Source organism: Antedon mediterranea, chromosome 3 (assembly GCF_964355755.1).
Source record: "Antedon mediterranea chromosome 3, ecAntMedi1.1, whole genome shotgun sequence".
Lineage (NCBI taxonomy): Eukaryota > Metazoa > Echinodermata > Crinoidea > Comatulida > Antedonidae > Antedon > Antedon mediterranea.
In genome coordinates this window covers 19318807-19337856 of record NC_092672.1, presented here as the reverse complement: position 1 = coordinate 19337856, position 19050 = coordinate 19318807, and the positions used below count along the sequence as shown (strand labels likewise).

The 19050-nt window shown below is 36.9% G+C and overlaps 1 protein-coding gene and 1 long non-coding RNA gene across 3 annotated transcripts; one reads left to right on the top strand and one right to left on the bottom strand.

Moving 5' to 3' along the window:
• The first annotated feature begins 3103 nt into the window (after positions 1-3103).
• Positions 3104-4953, top strand: LOC140043686 (uncharacterized). The gene is made up of 3 exons (XR_011844350.1): positions 3104-3265; positions 3488-3730; positions 4093-4953. It is a non-coding gene; the product is annotated as an uncharacterized lncRNA (long non-coding RNA).
• A 1258-nt stretch (positions 4954-6211) lies between these two features.
• LOC140043685 (uncharacterized) lies at positions 6212-10857 on the bottom strand. Of its 2 annotated transcripts, none has more exons than XM_072088188.1 (8): positions 10490-10857; positions 8596-9019; positions 8274-8369; positions 7907-7960; positions 7620-7718; positions 6967-7267; positions 6532-6804; positions 6212-6439 (listed from the first exon to the last, which is right to left on the bottom strand). In XM_072088188.1, the coding sequence occupies exons 2-7, from the start codon at positions 8670-8672 to the stop codon at positions 6733-6735; spliced, it is 699 nt and encodes a 232-aa protein (XP_071944289.1). In that variant the 5' UTR covers positions 8673-9019; positions 10490-10857; the 3' UTR covers positions 6212-6439; positions 6532-6732. The 2 variants fall into 2 exon arrangements, with proteins under 2 accessions (XP_071944289.1, XP_071944290.1); XM_072088189.1 differs by having other exon boundaries at positions 6212-6436.
• Positions 10858-19050: the final 8193 nt, after the last annotated feature.

Sequence of the window (19050 nt, the reverse complement as noted above, 5' to 3'; positions counted from 1 at the left end):
ATAACTTTGTAGGCCTGAAGCACACAAAATAGAAAGAGAGGGTCCGAACAGGGGAAAGAACATCCCCCTGCCCATTAATTTTTTTTTTTTTAAATTAAAAAGACAGTTTTGGACAATATATTTGGCAATTATTACAATTCATCTCCAAAAAAATGCTTCTCTCGCACATAAACTAAGCCATCATCCCAGCCTAGGCCAAACGCGGCCGACCTTGGGCGTGAAGTGCGTAGCATCGCGCTGCGCCCCGCGACACTATTTATAACTATGCCTCAACCGACTGCCTACAAAATTCGTCCTCCATACAGTCAGTGTTTATTCTGTAGCCGTTTGAGGTTGGACAGTGATATACGCATATGTAAGTGTAATATCAAATGGAGTAAATGTAGTATATGCACGCGCACATATATAGTATATGTAGTAAAGCGTTTAACGCGGTAAAGCGAATTATTAGCGAAGACATGATGTTGACGCATTATGACCCATTAAAACCACTGGAACTATACACGGACGCATCACCATACGGAGTTGGCGCAGTCATTTGCCACGTAAACGAGAACAATATCAAAACACCGATCGCGTACGCATCGCGAAGCCTGCATAAACACGAAAAGGGTTATGCACAACTAGACAAGGAAGCCCTAAGCATCATGTTTGGACTTCAAAGGTTTAGAACATACTTATACGGACGGAAATTCACGATAAGAACTGATCATAAGCCACTTGAACGCATTCTAGGACCTAAATCAGCTATTCCGACACTGGCCGCACAGAGATTACAGCGATGGGCAATCGTGCTGTCAGCGTTCGAATACGATTTAAAGTTCATTCCTGGAAAACAGAACGTAATTGCCGACGCACTCTCACGTCTCCCAATGCCATACGAAGGACGGGAAGACGATGCAGTATATAACATAGCGGGGCATACATTAGACAATTTGCCAGTCACGAGTACGAACGTACAACAGCATACCAGGAAAGACCCGCTATTGAGCAAAGTGTTATACATGGTACAGACAGGTTTATGGCAGTCAGAAAACGACGACGATCTAAAACCATTCCTACACCGAAGAGACGAATTGAGTGTAGAACAGGACTGTTTGCTGTGGGGATACAGGGTAGTGATTCCACCGAAACTCAGAGGGGCAGTTCTGGAGGAGCTTCATTGTGCTCACCCCGGAATCGTGCGTATGAAAGAGATTGCGCGAAGTCATGTCTGGTGGCCCCAGATAGATTCCGACATTGAACGATTGGTGAAGCAATGTCAAGCATGTCACCAAACACAAAGTCGACCAAGCGTAGCACCAATGATGCCCTGGATCTGGCCAAATCAGCCTTGGACACGAATACATATTGACTATGCGCAGAAAGATAAACGAGATTATCTAGTAGTGGTTGACTCATATTCGAAATGGCCAGAAGTCGTTCAGATGAACAGTACGACGAGTGCAGCGACCATCAAAGCGATGAGAGAGTTGTTCAGTAGATACGGATTGCCTGTTCAACTTGTAAGCGAGGGACCTCAGTTTGTTAGCGACGAATTTGAATTCTTCTTAAAGCAAAACGGGGTGAAACATGTAAAGGTTGCACCTTATCACGCCGCAAGCAACGGAGCAGCAGAACGAATGGTTCAATCTTTCAAAAGATCGTTAGCGGCAAGCCGAGCTAATGGGAAGGATTTCCAACAATGTTTGGACAGATTTCTTTTATCGTATCGCACAACAAAACACGCAACTACGGGACAAACGCCAGCAAAGTTATTCATGGGCCGTGAGTTGAGAACGCGAGTATCACTTTTACATCCCAGTACAGAAAACAAGGTACTTAACAAGCAGAGTGATCAGAAGCTTCATCACGACAAAACGAAAGATCTACGAGAATTTTACCCAGGTGAAATGGTATTAGTGAAAGATTTCCGACAAGAGGGAAAGTGGTGGCCAGGTACCGTGATAGAACGTACCGCTCCAAAATCATACGTAATTAGTGTTGAGGATGGCCGAGTGTGGAAAAGACACATTGACCAGTTGAAAGCGACAGACGCGGACGCTTACGCGAGTAAAACCCCTACCTTACATAGCGAGTTGGAACACAAGATTAAACAGACAGTACCAATAACGATTGCGAGCGAAACGATTGCGAACAAAGAGCAAACATCCACCAACCAACCGGTTGAAGAGGAACATAGATTGTCTTCATCGCCTGAGGTTATTCCACGACGCTCCACGCGACTTCGAAGGAAGCCAACACGACTTATCGAAGAGATATAGAACTTGTGAACAATGTTATTATTATGAACGTTAAAGTTATGTTGTTCATGTTTTTACACAAAATTATAATGGTGAGAATTACTCACATTTGTTAATTATTATGAGGAACCAAATAAGAACTATCTGGAACTATAGAAGCAGTAATTTAATCACGATGATTAACCTATTTGATTAACAAAATAATTAACGAAAGTTTATTGTGCTTATTGATATAATGTTAACGTTAAAATAAGAAAGGAGGAGTGTAGTATATGCACGCGCACATATATATATGCGTACTGCGCATATGGTCTGATGAGGTTAGCCTACAAAACGTTCTATACTATTGTTCATGACTACTAGTTGGTTTCATTAAATACGTTCATTATTATACTCATCTCAACGTACTTATTAATTTGTCTACGACGATACACGACAGTAAATTTATATAATCGAATTTTATATAGATGTTCTTTCATTTTGACGCGAAAGATAAAATAAAGTCGTACTGTTTATCGCGTAGATGTAAATCCTATTTGTTTTCATTGATTTGGTGGCGTGCCGCATTGCCTACTGGGTAATCCGCTTGCCGGAATGGCTGCCCATGGAATTATCATTTTTCGAGCGTCAGTTCCATATCTTGCGCCACTACGTGGCGCTATACGATCTTTGCTCTACACCTCGTGTATTTAGAGGCAACGTCGTACACGTGAGGGCGCTCGCTCGCATGGTGGAATACACAGTGTACATGTGCTGTTTTTGACGATCTGCATTTTTAAATCCTCGGGTATAAGCCCACCCCCCAAACTTGACGTGATTTCATGTTCGAGGGGGGTGGGCTTATACCCGCGTCAGTACGGTACATCATCTGAACCGTCAAGTCCAGAAGTAGGTTTAAGACAAAGGCAACGAGGAAGGGGAAGAGGACGAGGTAATGGAAGAGGAAGAGGAAGGAGAAGGAGAGGAAAGAAAGATGGAACCCATATTGTTCTACAACAGAGAGAAGAAAACATTTCTGTAGTGTAAGAATTTTTTATTTTGTGGATATATGTCTAGAATGGAGATTTAAGAACGTGACAACAATGCATGAAAGTTTTATGATTATTTTTTTAAGTTATGTATCATGGAAAACCAAAACATAGGAAAGTTATTGGATACCAGCATCCCAAATAAATAGCTTTAAAAATGAAAAAATTGGTTTTGTAAATTACTATATTTATATGCAGCCTGTATTTAATTTGCAGTCAAAAATAGATGCACTTAATGAGAATGAAGTCCGGAATCTTTTAAAAGAGGCAGCAAAAAAACATCCTGGCTTGATTCTAAGTGTTTTGGATAGGCAACAGCTGCCTGAAAGAGGACATCACCCAGATGCTGATGGAGCTGCACCAGACTGGTGTGTGTGCCACGCCTGCCGTGAGATGCCGACACAGGTAGAGCGAATGTGTTGTGGGTATAATCCCGATAATTGCACATCCCTACTTCCAGTAAGTACAATATTTTAATTTTTTTTAAAGAAAAATTGCTTTACATTGATATTAATTTTTATTCAAGTATTTATTTGATTTGATATTTGGTATTTTGATATGAAACCATAATCAATAGAAATTGACTGTGATCAAACCAAAAGTAATTATGTCACACATTGCTTTACATAACATTGATATTAATTATTCAAGTATTTATTTGATTTGATATTTCTAGTTTTAGCAACTACTTACAAAAAAGAAGAAATATGACCAACCCCCTTATTGTAAACAATTAATCCCCCATTTGTATCACTTTGCAACATATTTAATACACATAAATATAGTAAAGACATTTTTAACATTTAACAACATTTTTTTAGGACTTTGAACTGCTTGTTCTGAATGAGGCAGTGTTAGACATTGCGCGGGCATACCGGCAAGATGTTTTAGTCGCCCCATTAGACAACAACTGGAGCAGAGGCCATAAGCATACTGCCTACAGACAGTATATTTTGTGGCAGCATGGCAGACTTGGCATAGGAATTTGCAGGACTATTCCAAGTTGCTGCGTTTTGAAAATACGAGACCGCTATCCTGATGAATTTGGCCAATACGTTGGGTTCCAACCAGCTCGTATATAAAATCATTGTACATTATTTATAAATAAAACAAAAATATTTTGCACTTAAAGTTCATATATGATGTAATGGGAAACAAAATATTACAGGAAATATTTTGAAATTGTAATACGAGTACATAATAAAAAATGAGGTAATTAATATATCTATTATACTACTGTATAATATATTATACTACTGTATATCAATCATGAATTTCTGGATTATTTAAAATCGTGATAATTTGTCATCAACTAATTGCTGTGTTGGTGGTGGCTGAACTTGAGCAATTGTTGGGCAAATTCTTCTAGGATCATTTACATCTAAATCCAATGCTGCCTTCAAACTGGTATCGTCCATTAATCGCAGCTCAACAACCATTTCAAACAAGGTTTGGATGTACCCATACGTTTTCTCTTCTTTGACAGGTACCACTGTCCACCTTTTGCTTTTTTTGTTGAATAAACGTTGATACCTATAAAGAAAAGCAGAACATTGTGGGCCAAGTGAATTACAATTTCACATTGTTTAATTATCACTGTATATAACAATGTATCCTTTATTGTGAGAATGTTAAATCGATCATGTTTATATGGAATTTGGAAAGCAGATCACATCCACAAATTGCTGGCAGTTGAAACAAATATTAAATTAACTAGAAAGTATACCGTGTGGTCCCATCATTATTCTTTTTTATGGGTCTCTGGTGGATTGATGTATAATCCAATGCTGCTATTAGATTTCTTGCCTTGTAAACTGGTGGGCTATAGGAAAAACGCTTAGCAGCATACATCAGAATGCACTGGTGGAAATTTTCCAATTCAGCTGTTCCTCTAAATATAAACAATACATTGCTAATTATTACTAAAAGCATAATTTATAGAACAATTTAACATTTATTGTTTACTGTAAAAAGAATAAAAAATCCTATTTCAACACAGTAGGTTCTCAATACAGTTTTTTTCTACATCCTACACAAAGTACTCACCGGAAATTGAGCCAGTATGGAATCTTGTTGAGGAACCTTTTGCTCAAAACAATGTTCCTCAATGCATTATGTGCTGGATCGCCTTTTGCTAATCAGCCTTTATCTCTATCTGTTTCTAATGGGCCATGGCTGCAACAGGCCGTTCCGCTATCACTGTACGACAACATCCATTCATGTTCCAACGAACACCACACCAAATACCCTTTTATTGTATAAACCACAAAGAGAAAATTATAATAAAAAAATTATAATCACTGACACTGGAATTGCCAAGATTATTAACATATGATACATCCTGGTACAGTTAAATGCATTTCTGTTATTCATCATACATTAACCATAGGCATACTGTACTTACAATGAATTCATCATATGTGTTTGCAACCTCGCATGTATGCCAGAAATGGTTCACAATGTCCTGGCTCCAACTTAGTAATGCTTTGCACTCTTTTTTCTGTCCTGCCTAGTAACATGTATTCAGAAAATAAAGTTAAGAACATGAGTTTACAGCAGGAATCTTATGACTACATATTTTCTATGTATTTATTTGTATTAGTTGAACTTAAGATTGCCCCTGGCATTAATCTGTCCAGCTGGAAGCGTTACCCTCTATAAATAAAACAAAATAAAAAAAATAATAAATACAGTATTCAAACTTACTGCAATCAACTTTTTTGCCAGATTTTTTGCAGCATGCCAGATATCATGAGAATGAATGTTTTATCTCTGGATAATCTTTTTCTGATAAAAAAAATACACAATAGCACATTTTATATAATAGATATACAATTCATGCAATTTTAAATAGTGTGAAAATTTTACTTTAATAACATTGGCATTATCAAGTATAATCTAAGTTTAATGTCATAAATTTTACAGAAAAGAAATACATACTCATTATTGCACCAATTTGCATATGTGCATCTGTAACACATTCAATCACCCTAACATTTTGTTCCTCAAGACATTTTAGGCTGTCTTGAAATCCGACCTTTTCCATTGCTGTACTCTTACCACCGGTTTCACGCTTGTCCAGGGTTATAATTGACAGAATGCTTTTGTTCATCATGGTGTAGGTACAGAATTGTGCGGAATGGCCTGGGCTGTCCATTCTGCCGTCTCCTAAATATAAAGATTTATTAGATTTCATGGTTTGCAAATTAAACCATTTAACCCTTGATATTTTAGAATTTAGTGTTAATTACAAAACCTACCAAGCAAAACAACCTCCTTTCCTTCATGACTTTTTAGAATCTCCTCCTGTGTTTTATCCCAAAACTTGTTTATAGATGGAACCAGATAGCGTCTTTGTATTCTGTAAAATGTGTTACAATTTACTATGTGCAGTTTCATAAACTTGGCAAACAAAGCTATCTTTCCATAGTTGTTCCCAGAAGCCAATATAGCAGTTGATGTTAACAGGTCACCTCCATGTTCAAAATTGGTTGGGAACACCACTTATTGTTTAGATGTCCATTAACACATATCTTAAAAAATATAACAAGTATTAATTAATAGATACAGTACTATAGTGTCTTTTATGAAAGATCACCACTAGAACAAGAAATTTAGCAGAAACTTTTTTTACTGTTCTTTGCTATTCAATCATGTACATGGTATGTTCAAAAGTGATGAAAGTGATGTCCTACCCATTTAAAATATATTGCTGATCCAATAAATTTTGTGTTCATGTTGACAGGCTTGTTGCACGTTTGCTTGGAACAGTTTTTATTTACAGTCATGGACGCCAAAGATTTTAAACAATTTGCATACACCAAACATGTCTCATCATTGAGGAGTATTGGAGAATCTTCCATAATATTGACATGTTTAATATTGTCAGAAGATTCTTTATCGGTTTCTTCTTCTTCCTCATCATCACTGTAAAATTCCTCCTCAAATTCCTCTTCAGAAAAAGTTGTTTCTTGCAGATCAAGAGCTGCAGTGGGACTGTAATAAAGTACAATGAGACTTTATTCAAACTTAATTGCTTTACATGAAATTAAGATTACTTATTTTATCAAATTACAATTAATTAATACACAATTTTAGTTTACTACCAATGTAGACTAGAATTTAGTTTTAAGTTTTGACCACAGATTCTTTATGTAGAATAGTATGGTATATAAATTAACCATTTCCTTCGACTATAAAATAAAAATAAAAGCACACTATTGTCAAGTCACTGGCATTATGAACGGCAATAATATGTAGTACAGCTTTAGTAATTGCATGTGAATAAAATTTAAACAGTAGTCTTAAAATAGGCATTACACAATGACAATGTTACATGTAAACTTACCACAGGAAGATATTAAAAGGAGGGTCGTAGTCTGGATCATCATCATACTCATCCTCATCATCATCTGATTCACTTATGTCAATTTCAATAATAGTGATACTAGGAAAACAAGCATAACACAGTTTTAATTGCAATACAATTGTCTACCCAACTTGACATTGGTTGATGGATATTAAATGATTTGATTTCTATGGAAATTGAATTCAATGTTTATGTACTGTACAATCACCATAAACTGTTCACCATCAGTACAACATGCATTCTTTGTTATTGCAAAATATATTTACTTTGACTTTCCAGCATTGCTTTCATATTCTGCCTTTCTTTCAGTATCTCTTTCACTAAAAATAACAAAATTTCATTTAAACCATTGAATATTCACCCAATTGTAAAATATTGTTTAAATAAATAAATTACATTGTATAGTGCATCATTACACATTTACTGTACATTCACTTGTCAGTGACCTTACAGAAGGAGTTATTATTTAACAATTTACATTGAGTGCCTTTGAAGCCCACCATCACATACCATTCCCAGAAGTATCACAAGAAACATAGAAAATGTAATGATTCTTAACAAATATAATATACCAATGCCATCTGATAATGTTACTGTTATTTCAGCAATTCAGTAAATTAAACATTGACTTACAATTCATTAGAAGATGAAAGTGCTGGTGCTGGTGAACTGGCTGAACCATGACTAGTAGTAGTGCTTAATTGATCTATTCCAGATATACCTGAAAGGCTGAAAGCAAACCAACAATGTGTTGTAAACTGATTGACTTGTTGATTACCAATTCACAAGTAACAATTTATTACAATTGTTGTAATCATGGTTATTTTTGTATTATAATATAATTAACACAGGCCTAATGGCAAACTTAATTACAAATCATATTTAGTTTGAACACATCATATTTTGCATTATTTATTTGATGTTACTTTTGAAATTGAAAATCATAGAATCTTACTGAATTTCAGTTGAATCTGAACTATGATGTTGTGTCACCAATTTTGTTTCCACTGCCATCATTGGAGTGGATGTCATTGCTGTTGCAAACTGGGGATATACTTGTTGCAAACTCCTACTAGTACCTAGTACCACTAGGCATAGTCCTAGCAGTAGTAGTACTACAAGCAGGGAATAATTTCACCAGTGTAGCATAGCAAAAAGCTATACAAAACAACCTATTTGCTACACATTTCGCAAATTGTGTAGCAAAAAATGCAATACAAAACTATGTTTCTCGACTCAACAATCAGTTTGATTAGCAATTTTGCTAAACAAAATTTTTAAATGAAATTTTTCCCTGACAAGGCCTACTAGTACTAGTTGTAGAAGTCATTTCATTAGAAGAAGGCATTGTCATCGTTGACTGCTTTGTTTTTTCATACCTATAATCGTATTAATAATTACTGTATAGACAGGCCTAGTAGAATTTAGAATAGACATGCATGATGGCTAATAAATATATTATGAAGGCTCCATGACTAGCTATAACGAGTGGAGTAGGCCTAGGCCTATATAAGATAGGCCTAGCCTAGCTAGGCCTACCTATCTTATTTATATACTAAATAATTTAACATATGTTATTAGTTTGTTAATCGCGAACTTTTCATGCATTTCATCATAAATAAGAGTTAGGCCCCCAGGGCCCAGTTAGAATAGAAGGGCTAGCCTACTTTACTAGAGTAGTATGCCTAGCCTAGGAGGAGGTAGGACGGACGGCCCTGGGCCCACAACCACCCAGACAGTCAGAATACGGGTGTCACGAAAGCTCAGACCACGAAAGCTCAGACCCCCTAAGACCTAAGATCACGAAAGCTAAGACCCAACACCTAAGATTACAAATACTAAGATATACTACAGATTAAAAACAATACTTGTTTATCCATACATAATTTTAAACACAGTAGGTTTCATTTATTACCATAAATATAATTTAATACTACCGCAAAACATAGATAAACTCACATTATTTTCGCCCGTTGAGTAAATGTATATTTTTTCTTTACAACAAACAAACTTGACGGGTTGTTTGTTGGTATATATTTACTCCATTGTGTTGGTTCAGAGGATGTTTTTCTTACGCACCTGCCTTTCTTGTATTTTGACTCCAAATTTGTTGACTAACTTTATCCTGAACACCACACTTTAAAATTAGGACTTATAAGTACTTTCAGAAGGAGAAACACATAATAACAAATAAATAAATCCTTTAAATTGATGATTTTACATATGTGTTTCTTTGTATACTGTAATGTAACTCCTCGAGCTCCCACCATGCTCAATGTTTTTGTTTCAATGGAGCGCCAAAAGAGCAACAATATTATAGTACAAGCATAAAAACAGAAAGAAAACGAAAGAAAAAAAATTTTTCATGATTTTTAAATTAAAATTTATTTGCCAGTATTTATTTCTTCGTACTTGCATGATTATACTATTATCATTACAATTATTTTTAATTTTACATTGTTCTATATCCACACTGTAGATGGACTCCACAGAGTTTTCAGCCCTCTATATAATTTTTGCTCTTTTGACGTTCCATAGAAACAAAAACATTGAACATGGGGTAGGCCTACTGTAGTACTGTAGGCTAGTCATTTTGTGTGCGAGAAAAACGTCTGTAAAATCATCAATTTAAAAATGTATTTGTTACTTTTTATGTGATTCTTTTTCATGAAAGTGCCAATTCTAAGGTGTGGTATTCAGAATAAATGTTGGGAGTTAAAATACAAGGCAGGTGCGAAAGATAAATATTTGTAATCTTAGGTGTTGGGTCTTAGCTTTCGTGATCTTAGGTCTTAGGGGGTCTGAGCTTTCGTGGTCTGAGCTTTCGTGACACCCGTCAGAATACTCACATATCGAGTAAAAATGTTGCAACTTCAGTCTTGCTCTCGAGATTGTTTGAATCCTGAACTGCTGTCCATCTTACAAAAACTTCCGGACTTAGCAGTATTCTGCGATTATTGATATTGGTATTTATCCTACTTTTCCGTCTCTTTTTTTCTGAATTTGTGACCAAAGCACCAGGACGCTTCTGACCCTTCTGACTCGCCATATAAGAATGTTTTCTGTCCCCGCGCGCGAGAGGTTGTTGTTCCTCCGGCAGCCGGCAGTGCAATATAAGTTTTGATCAAGTGTTTCCCCGCATGGGGAAATTGAACAATTATGCATATTCATGAGCAAATCCAAGGGCAAAGGTTAAAATCAACCGGAAGTCGGTTGGCTGCCAGCCAACCGACTTCCGGTTGACTATTTTTTACTTTAAATTACAATTTTCTTAGGTAAATAATTTTTTTTTGGATCCAATTTTTTTTCAAACTTTTATGTATCATTAAAATGGCCTTTAAAAAAAAAAAAAAATTTTCAGGGGGACAATACATCTTTAAACCCAACCTAAATACTACCCCTCCCTCTAATTTGACAGCTCATCACATCATTCATGGATTAAAGAATAGAAGGATATGCATCGACGTGAGATCAAGGGTTCCTTGACTCTCGCCGACAGACCGCGGACCGCCCACAATGTTACAGTTTAATTAACCGCATGGTAACGACGAAACGGTCGCGTGCCTAATATATTTTTTTACTGCACATGTGCAACGACATTTAACCTTGTTGGTTACGCTTCTTTCGCGCGTTCTTTGTTGCATTGTATGTATTCATACATATTTGAACCGTATAATCACTGGCGTTACTGGCTAAACCCAAAGGCCCTGAAGCTTGGGGTGGGGCCCATGAGCAGTGCCCAGAGGAACAGGCATAACATATGTCGAAAATGCTAAAAACGTCCGAGGCCTCGATCTTTGAAACTTGGAGGGCCACTTAGGTTTCACCAAGTGGCTTCAGGCCTCTGCCTCACGCCACTGAGTATAATGTTTATTGAAAACAGTTATTAAATTACATTGTAATTTGTATGTTATTGTGAAGACCCTAGTGTAGGCCTACTTCATCAATAGGCTATACCAGATAAAAACAATACTATTGTTATTGGCTTAGAATTGTAGATGCTATAATTGTAATTAGTATAGGTTTCTGCCGCGATTGATCTACGCTAATGTTTTTATGACAATAAAGTAGCATTTTATGACCTGTCGTAGCCCTACATCTGAGACAATAACTATTTCTTGTCTCAGCCTACATACATGTAAAATTACAAAATCAGCAAGGATACTAGGCCTAGGCCTTCTAAGCTTAGGCCTACTATTAAACGATATGATTTGCCGACATTGATACATACTGCCTAGGTACCGTAGGCCTAGGCTAATATTAAGTGTAGTAGATACAACGTGTAATCATGATCTATATACTCACCGTTGTCTTACTTCTTGTGTGAATAATAATAGGTACTTCGTGATTTCCCGAAGTTTTCCCTGCGTGTACTTTTCAAACCGACCGCTAGGTAACGTATCACAACTATACATAGCCAGCCAATCCCGGATGCGATTTTTTTTTTCGTACATAAGTTGGGGACCCCTCATGAAACGTCACAAAATAAACATGAATAATTCATCAGTTAAATTTGTTGTTCCGTGTGCACCCAAGCGTATAGCAACAAGAAGTGATTACACAACTGCGATACGATACTTTCTACAGTAGGCATACACACACACCACTATGCAAAATGTGTCGAGTCGAGGCTAATCGACAGCTAGGCAAGACATTAAACTAAGTAGTAATTCATTGGACGTAGCCCAAAGAAAGCTTAGACCCACAAGAATAAAGAATGTGTATAATTTGTGTACTGTAATTTTTAGTCGCGTGGAAGCGACTCTATAGTTCACTATGTCGGTCGGTCGGTCTGTCTGTCGGTCTGTCTGTCTGTCGGTCCGGTATCACTATGCGTTTTATCGCTTTCTGACCTTATCTTGATATCAGTTTAATCTAGCTAGGTCAATTTTTTACAGTATATTCCTTATGGCCAGGAATCAATGTGGTTATGTTTTCACGGTGCAGGCCCGTATCCAGGGGGGGTGCGTTGGGTGCAGACGCACCCCCCCAAGTCCCAAAAGGTCCACTATTTCCTCGGTTGGTATTTTTTCTTGTCTTGTTTAACTAAAGACAATATCATTATATATATACAAAATTTACATTATCAATGGTATACAAACAAAAATATGCTAATATAAAATGAAAAAATACCGGTAATTAAATTACGGAATCTGAACTGACTACAAACTCGATGTAAAACATGCGCAGTCGATCATGTGACGACAAGCAATAGCTTAGCGCTTCATGTACGCGGTACGCGGTAAAGTGTTTGCTGGAGAAATACAACTTAACGTCAGGGAACACGTGTACTTTTTGTCGGGGAATATAATATACAGTAAAAAGCGTTCGCGTTCACTTCGTAGCTAGCTTCAGCGCCTAGAAAACCGCGACGTTTCATTGACCGTGAGAGTACGTCAGAGTGATATTATGCACTTTATATGCATTCATTATTGCCAGCGATCTAACTTACTACTAAACAATAGCTAGGTACGCACTTGTCTGGCGGTATCCCTTTGTACGAATCGTTCAACGTTGGGTCGAGACGCGTGATATCAAGTTTCATCCAGGTACCAAAATGTGTAATGTGTTATTTTCCAGGCGAAGTTTACCGACGGTTACGTCGTGTACTGCGTCGACGTACGCTACACTACAGCAAAAACGAATTATGTTAATTGTTCGTTTGTTCACCAATTTTTTAATTTACAAGTAACCTTCTGTACCGTGGGGCACCTAAAATAAATTTTTCATCCATTACTAAACAAAAAAACATGCCATTTTCGCTTAGCCAACATTATAGCTATAGTTATTACATTTTCAATATCCTGTATGTCATGAATTTCTCACCACTCGGAAGTCCAGATGGTACGCATGCATACACCTGGGAGGAATAAACCTTTTTCCCCGACTGAAAAAGGTCTACGCTTGCGTTTTTTAAGCCTCTAGGCCTGATGTTTCCAAAGTATAAAATGCAATTTTTTGAAGACCTGCAGCTCTAGTTTTAAACATTTTCTTAGCTCAGCCCCAACAATAAAGCTGGTCATATTTCGAAGAACAAGAAGTACATTTTCCGGGACCTAACATCTCTATTTTTCAAACATTTCTTAGCTCAGTCACAACCCATGATAGGGACTTATATATATTTTTTCATGTTTTGAAGTATAATAAGTCCAATTTCCGGGACCTCCAACTCTATTTTTCAAAATTTTCTTTGAACTTTTATTTTTTAAATTGAAAAATATGGATTGAAACAGTCATCGCGCATCGTTTTTTTGCACGCAGTATTTTATTTATGCATTATAAAAAATGGAAAAAATGGCTACCCTAAATCTGATTAAAAAGACCTCAAATGACGCTAGAATGCGTTGCTTCCGGGGGCTTCGCCCCCTGGACCCCCACCGGGGGCCCTTGGCGGCCCCTGGCCCTCAGCCTAGTGATGATCGCTTCGCTCGCATAGCCCCCTCGTCGGGGAATGTAGCCCCCGCGTCGGGAAGATCCTGGCGCCACCCCTGCTGAGTTGGCCTCATCATGAAAGCGTTAAGTTCTGGTGTCCATCGTTCAACTAGCCCAAGCCACAACAGAGAGTCTTACATCAGTCTTTAGAACGTCAAATAACGCAAATTTTTCCAGGGCCTTCGGCCCCTGGACCCTGACCGGGGGCCCTTGACGGCCCCCTGGCCCCCAGCCATTGTTGCTCGCTTCGCTCGCACCCCCCCATTATAAATGCTGCATACGGGCCTGCGGTGCGCAATAAAAAATTACGCGGTCTACGCACGATTTAACGAAATCACGTTTTTAATCATAATCTTCACAACCATGAATCACAATTAAATAAAATTTGGTACTCATAAATTTCAGGGCATAAATCATCATATGGCAATACAATTACGTGCGTAGCACATGTAACGCATGCGTACGCGCGCTTTACATTTTCAAAATTTATTTTCGATGAAATAAGAGTACATTTCAGGCAATTTTAAGCGTTTACAAAATTGCCATGAGTGCGCATATTTTTGCGCGCGCACTGCGCGTTAAATGTTATTGCGCACTCTTTTTGCCCGATTTCTGTTTTCTTGACTTACTTTTCAACTCGAAATTACGTTATACGAGCACATCGAAAGTGACAGGCTACGCACGTGTAAATTTAAAAAAAAAAATGTTTTTAAACATTTCAACATTTTTAAACATGTTCAGTAATTTCGGTCAGTATAGTTCACTATGTCGGTCGGTCGCTCTGTCTGTCTGTCTGTCGGTCTGTCTGTCTGTCGGTCCGGTATCACTATGCATTGTAGCACGCGACTTAATGGCTGTTGGCCTTGTTTAATTCTGCTTTTATTATCAAACAAATATGCATGTACTCAAAGGAACTTTAAAAATGCGCGACATATGAACACATGAGATGGGAAGATTTGACCCACGAGAATAAAAAATTTTTTTTTGTGTAATGTTTATTGTTTAATTTTGCTGACTTATTACTCGGATAGTTACACTATCTTTGGTCATACCTAACACACACACGTCACACACATCCACACAGCTACTACTAGAATAGACATGGGTTTAGAGACTAAATTAGGCCTAATAGTATTAATAGAAACTATAATTTTAACACGTAATTCTTTAGTAATAAATTATATTAAAAACACCATAAACTAAAGGCTGATTATTTCGACAATCCACACAAAACGCCGCTATTCTTCTATGAAATTGCACGCCGCAACAACAGCGGAGATAGGCCTAGAATCGTACCGCACTTGTGTGTAATCACTTCTTGTTGCTATACGCTTGGGTGCACACGGAACAAGAAAATTTAACTGATGAATTATTCATGTTTATTTTGTGACGTTTCATGAGGGGTCCCCAACTTATGTACGAAAAAAAAAATCGCATCCCGGATCAGGGATCGCTGTTTTCAGTCAATTAGGCCCAGTGATTGGATGTGATGTGGATGACATAACCACTAGCCAATCACCAGGCACTAACATTTAAATATAATTACATCGATAATTAAAGATGTATTGTCCCCCTGAACAATTTTTTTTTTTAAAGGCCATTTTAATGATACATAAAAGTTATTCACTTTGAAAAAAAATTGGATCAAAAAAAAAATTATTTACCTTAGAAAATCGTAATTTAAAGTAAAAAATAGTCAACCGGAAGTCGGTTGGCTGGCAGCCAGCTGGCTTCCGGTTTAATTTAACCCTTGACCTGAATTAGCTTATGAATTATGCATATTGTATGTATGATTCTTGTGCGTGTATGTGACCTCTAGGTCATCAGAAAAAAAATACGACGTGATATGGCGAGACGACGATGTGGGAAAGTTCTGTAGTTTAACAAAAAAAAAAAAACTCCTACTTGAAGAAAAGACTATGGCTAGGCCCTAGCAGATTGGTAAGTAAGAACTGTAGTTTCTATGGTGCAGCTTTGTTAGTTAGTATAAGAAGCCTAGCTAGCCCATTACAGCTGTACTGGCTATCTAGTGTACTATCCCCTATCTATTGGCTAGGCCTAGAGTAGTAGCTAGTCTAGTAGTAGTGTACTAGGCCTGAGTGAGTAGCAGGCCTAGCTAATACTAATAGATACAACTTGTAAGCCTTATTAATAGTTATTGCCAACCTAGCTTTAAATAGGATTAGGCCTATAACATTCATCTGTGAGCATGGAGTAAGGAATAAGGTTTTAGCATGGAGGTATAAAAATAAAATATTTTATACCTCCATGGTTTTATTGTGACTTGTGTGAATTTCGACACCACCAACTCGTCTTATTTTTAGTATAATACTATAATATTAATAATAGTCTTTAATTTATCATTATTCATATCACTTTTCATTCATTTTAAAACATTTAATTTTCTTTTCTATGTAGAGTTTGTGATTAAAAAAAATTATACATAAGAGCAGCGAAACTCAAAAAGCGAAAACTTGTGAATGGCTGCCAAAAGTAGAAAATAAGGTCACCACCAGGGCCAGGAGAGATTATGGTGCTTGGTTTTTCCTTCATGATTAATTAGATTTTAATGCTAATATAAATTTGTGAAAATTGTAACTAGGCCTATACTGTACATCCAATAATGTTATTATTTTAGAGAAAATGACCAAATAATCTAAGTTAAATATTTTTTGGAATGTGTACTTTACAGTACTTAGTACCGTTATGTTGAAAATTCTTCCAAAGCAATAACGTTCAAACCAACATTCACACAATTAAACTTTTTATGTACATATTTTAATAAATAATGTCTTTCTTTTAATAGGTATTAACACACTTGAATGAACAATATGAGCAAGTAGTGGAAAATGGTGAAGAAATCAACACAAAATGTGGTAGCAACATTCACAATATTTATTTGAACGTTTCTTACTATGACACTTTAAAATGGATGAACAATCACAGAAGACAAGCTATTGCTGTAATGCCACAATCAACACATCAATTAATAGTTGAAAATAAATTGTCAACAATAATGCAGAAATTCAATGAAATATACTAGTAATTAACTAATTTTTTACTGTACTGTAAATCTTCACACATTACAATTATGGTGATTTTATCTCATGTACTGTAGTAGTATTTTTTATTTATTTAATGCTGTATACAAATGTTATTGCTCGAATTATGAAAACTATACAACATTTTAAAAGCTGGAAAACAACCAACACAATTTGCCTAATGCTTTATGATAGTCATCCAATATTTATCTTGTGTTCCACTACCGAGTCTACTGCCAGTTGCCTTTAAAATGCTGTATGGGTGTAACTTCTGTTCCAGTCTTCATTAGCTTAAGTCTATAAATTGAAACACAATGATGTATAAATACAAAAGTCAAATAGAAAAGTTAAATATTTCACAATTTATTGCATACATATAATTATTATTTCTGTACATGAATCTGAAGGTTTCAATTTGGGGTACTAATGTACAGTAAGGAATCCCTGAAAAGTGCATCTCCTCCCTAAAAAAGGCCTAGTCTAATTACTAGTGTTTTCGTTTTGGTTGCTATCAACAACAATCTATTCTACCGTCAACTTCTTTGGTACTGTATGCTGATCATTTTCCAAATGTTCGTTTTTTGTCACCAGTTAGTCTTTTTTTAGACTTTAAAATTAATTCGAGCTCCAAATGTATATCAGTGGTACATCAACATAGTACAGGGATGTCACCACGCTGGTCGGCCCCGACCAGCACTCAACATTTCCGACCAGGATTTACAGGCTGCCGACCACCACTATTATTTATTAATCATTACGATATTTATATTAGGCCTAGGCCTAACTAAAATTCGTACTAAAACATTTTACCTAGCACATCGTTAATAACAGACAAGCTAGCCTCATACAGATAAGACAAAAGACTACAGCAAATGTTTCCGTGGTTACGTACGTTACTTTATTTGTAACACAATACCAGGCCTACCCTGCCCTGCCCTGGTATTCATTGTTACAGCTTGTGAGTCATGGCGAACAACGTGCTACACAGCACTGTACAAGTTTAAAGTTCACATAGCGACCATTCAAGCGTTTTATTTTGCACAGATTAAAAATACAAACAAGTACGCAGTAATTAAAAATGTACAACTACATAGACCCAAACAAAATCATTTTTAATTGCTGAATGTTTTGTCACCCTGCTTTAATTATATTATGTTAGTTGTTACTAGTTTTACATTTTTGTACTCTACGAACTATTAAAAAAAAATAAAAAAACATGCGCATGGTTCAGTGAGACCGGGCAAGTTCGTTCGTTTATGATCGCCGAGCATGGTACAATAATTACACGTCCCTGGGATAACTTCAGGTTGCTGAACTTCAGTTAACCCATAAACACGTGTCTCTGTTCTTGCCGGCCATGCACTACATACACGCTAGCCGCACAGTTGTGAAACAAAAAATCCGGAATTCGCGAATACGCTAAAAAACTCTCGCGCAAAAGAACACGAACATTATATCGAGCAACAAGTAGTAAGGTCTAGGGTAATAATTTATCTACATTATTTGATTAGGGATTAGGCCTAAATAAAGAAGCGCCCGTTTTTGTGGAATTCAGATTTTGGGTTTTGGGCATCTATCTAAGCCTTGGCTAGGCCTATAGTGGTCGTAGTGTCTACAAGGCTAGGCCTAAGCCTGACGCGATCTATTGCTATTCATTTCGTGAGCGTTTTTTTTTGTTTTCGCGAATAATAACGGCGACTCCCCGGTGGTACATGGTTAGGCCTAGACCTGACGCAATTTGTTGTTATTTATTTTCATAATTCTTTATGTTTCGCTGAAATAACGACAACCCCCCCCCCCCCCCCCCGGGAAATTTGCCGACCGGCACTCCAAAAAGCTGGTGACATCCCTGATAGTAGGCCTATTTCCTGTAGCTAGTTGTGGAGTGATGGCTTAGCTAGGTGAGTACGATATATAGGACCTAGCTAGGCCTCAAA